Here is a 3,072-nt window from a genome sequence, read left to right as displayed (position 1 = left end):
TTTTTTAGTGGACTTAAAGTCAATGGAACATAATCTGTTTGAAGTTAGTCAAACAACAAATAGCAAATACTTTCTATACCAAATTTTACGTGTAATCAGTTTTTTTGTACTTATTATTTAAATGTTATTTTATTTGTTTTTGATGCTCTTAGTTTGAAATTTAGCTGCTGAAGATGCTACATGCTACACACAGTGCCTGACAAGAAGTTCTACACTTCATTTTTTTAGTGGACTTAAAGTCAATGGAACATAATTTAGTGGAAGCTAATGGGTTTCCAAAGTTAGCAAAAAAGCTAATCTGCTAAATGAGTAGCTAGTTCTGCTGAGCAGATTAGCAGAACTGAGCCCACCTCTGATTTTTACAATTATTATAGTAGAACAGATTGAATTACAGTAAAGTTAGTTATTTTATCATTATTTTGTTATTTTGTAATGTTCTCGGGCTAAAGAACAAAATTAATTAATACCGCAGCTTCAGAAAACTATTGAAGTTAATTTTCTTTATGTTAATGATTCTACCTGTCTCTGGATGTCCCACCTGTCCCTACACATCCTGTCAGTCCCCACCATGTCCCTGCTTTGTCCAGTCTGTCCCTTCATGTCCCCACAAATACATTTAACCTCTGTTAAACCTTTGATTTGTTTTTAATTCTAGTTCTAATAAATTGCTACTGATTCTCACAGGAAGTTTCTGACTTTAAAAACTCCAGATTTCTGTTTCTCCAGATTTAAACCAAATAAAACTGCTTTTGATTATTTCAGCTCCATTCAGAGCTGATCAACACACACACACACACACACGCGCGCAACCCTGGAGCTGACCTGCAGGTTGACAATGGTGCCGAACTTGCTGAAATGTTCGTTGAGCCTGCTGATGTTGTTGAGCTCGGGGGGAATCTGCCGAACCAGCAGCTTTGCGTTGGGAGAGAACTGAGGTCTTCTGTGGAAGCCCGGTTGGTTCTGCTTGTTGAAACTGGGCCTGAACAGAGACACGAGACACGGTCAGGTGTGACCAACAACATGTTTCTGACCAGAGTTGTAAAGTAACTAAGTACAAATACTTTCTTACTGTACTTAAGTAGAATTTTTGGGTATCTGTACTTTACTTGAGTAATTATTTTTCAGCCTACTTTTTACTTCTTACATTTTTAAAAAAAGTCAAGAAGTTTAAAGTTACTTTTATTTCATTTTTGCTTTTCATTGCAGCTTGTTATAATAAAAAATAAAAACTATCCATATAAACTGAGCCTCCTAGATAGAGTGAATTTAACTGTGGTTGAATGAGAAGTATAAATATATAAAACTCTGATAGTGTATTAGTTTGTACACAAACAAATCATGTCACACTCCAGCAGGACAGAATCATTCAAATAAAAGGACTGTACTTAAGAAGTATTTGTATTTCATGAATTATATTATTACATTTGGCCGCAGCCCTCAGATAGATTTTCATTTTGGGGAAAAGCTTTGTGCAGCCTTGATATATGTATATAAACTGAAACAGCTGGACTAGTGCATCCTAAATTTAACATCCATTCATTCTTTTAATACAACGGTCATTTCTGCAGTTTTTGGGGAGGTCACCTCCTAATAAATGTCCTTACAGAAAATCTAACTGCTCATTTTAAATCGTTACTATGACTTTTAATACTTAAGTACAAAAAATATCAGATTCTTTAAGACTTTTACTCAAGTAATATTCCAAAAGGAGACTTTAACTTTTAACAAAGTAATTTTTTGGTAAGATACTTGTAGTTTTATTCAAGTATCACTTTATGGTACTTTATACAACACTGACTCTGACAGGCTTGTCAGTTTGTCCTGAACTCACTTGTCGAACCACGGTTTCTTTAAGGGCAGGCCGCCCTCGTGGAGACCGGCCGGCCTCTTCCTGTGCTCGGACTCCATGACGATCCTCATGCTGTTGTTGGGAATCTTGTCTGGAGAAAAACACAAAGCATTAAAAATGACATTTCAGGAGCGGMGAACAAAGATCCAGGCTGACGGCGGCACCTCTCTGCGGCTGGTCCACCTCGCCCATGGTGAGGCCRATTAGGTTGGGTCTCTGGGCGTTGACCCGGTGGCGGTAAACGGGCCTGGATGTGTTGGTGATGCTGGGAGCCTCCGGGTTGTAGACGTCTGTRTCGTAGCGGTCTGAAGAGCAGAGGTCACAGCGTGGATCAGTGTAATAACTGCTTTATAAACGCCTCGTTTTAAAGGATAAATTCAGTCTATTATTACCGGGAGTGAAGAGCGGCGCAGGAGCCTGGGGAAGCGACGAGCGAATCCCCGAGGTGACGATGGTGGGAACGGCGCTGGGGATGGAGTTGGGAGGAGCGTCCATGCCGGCGGGCTGCAGCGGAGGAAGAGGAGGAGGAGGACCTGCCTCACAGAAATGACAAATATGAGATATATAMCTCCTTTTATCATGCTCTTCTCTTTAAAACTGATGTGGCAGTTTATGTTCAAAATTAGGGCTGGGTGGTATGACCTGAAAATTCATATCAGGGGATCGGGACCGCATTGATTTTGAATAAGATGCAATACACTTTCTCACCACTAGTAGCGGTAGTGCACCACTCAGATGTTTAACAACTTTTTTAATACGTAGAAGAAGAACTTTAGATACCAGAACTTTAGATAGCTGCCGAGAATGGAAACATATTTTAAAAAATGAAAAGTAGAAGCAAAAATGAAGGCAACCCGTCAAAAAAGGCCAAAGTTTGTCACTAATATGAAGAGCAGCTTCTGGTTCTACCATACAATATTTTAAAAGTTCAAAACTTTATCAAATACAGTTGCAGATACAGCTATATTTTCATTTGCACTTTATCAAATTATTTTTTGTAGTTTATTTTTAAACATTTTTAATGTATTTTAAAGAAACTTTGAACTTGTCAAACAGCTGTTGTTGCTGTTATTGTTTGTCACTAATATGAACAGCAGCTTCTGGTTCTACCATGCAAAAGTTAAAAAAGGCTAGATTTTTATTTGTACTTTATCAAATTTATTTTTACAGGTTTATTTAACTTGAAACATTACATTTTTAAAAGTATTGTCACAATTTTATTT

At 37.8% G+C, this 3,072-nt stretch overlaps 1 protein-coding gene across 1 annotated transcript in view; it reads right to left on the bottom strand.

Moving 5' to 3' along the window:
• rbm26 (RNA binding motif protein 26) overlaps positions 1 to 3,072 on the bottom strand; it is a gene marked incomplete in the record, with an annotated part of 15,001 nt that overhangs the window by 5,020 nt on the left and 6,909 nt on the right. Inside the window, 4 exon segments of the mRNA XM_014003020.1 lie at positions 823 to 979; positions 1,832 to 1,940; positions 2,014 to 2,154; positions 2,242 to 2,382. Of these exon segments, the coding sequence (XP_013858474.1) occupies positions 823 to 979; positions 1,832 to 1,940; positions 2,014 to 2,154; positions 2,242 to 2,382 (548 nt within the window).

Source organism: Austrofundulus limnaeus, unplaced genomic scaffold, assembly GCF_001266775.1.
Source record: "Austrofundulus limnaeus strain Quisiro unplaced genomic scaffold, Austrofundulus_limnaeus-1.0 Scaffold16, whole genome shotgun sequence".
Lineage (NCBI taxonomy): Eukaryota > Metazoa > Chordata > Actinopteri > Cyprinodontiformes > Rivulidae > Austrofundulus > Austrofundulus limnaeus.
This window is presented reverse-complemented; position numbering and strand designations above follow the sequence as displayed.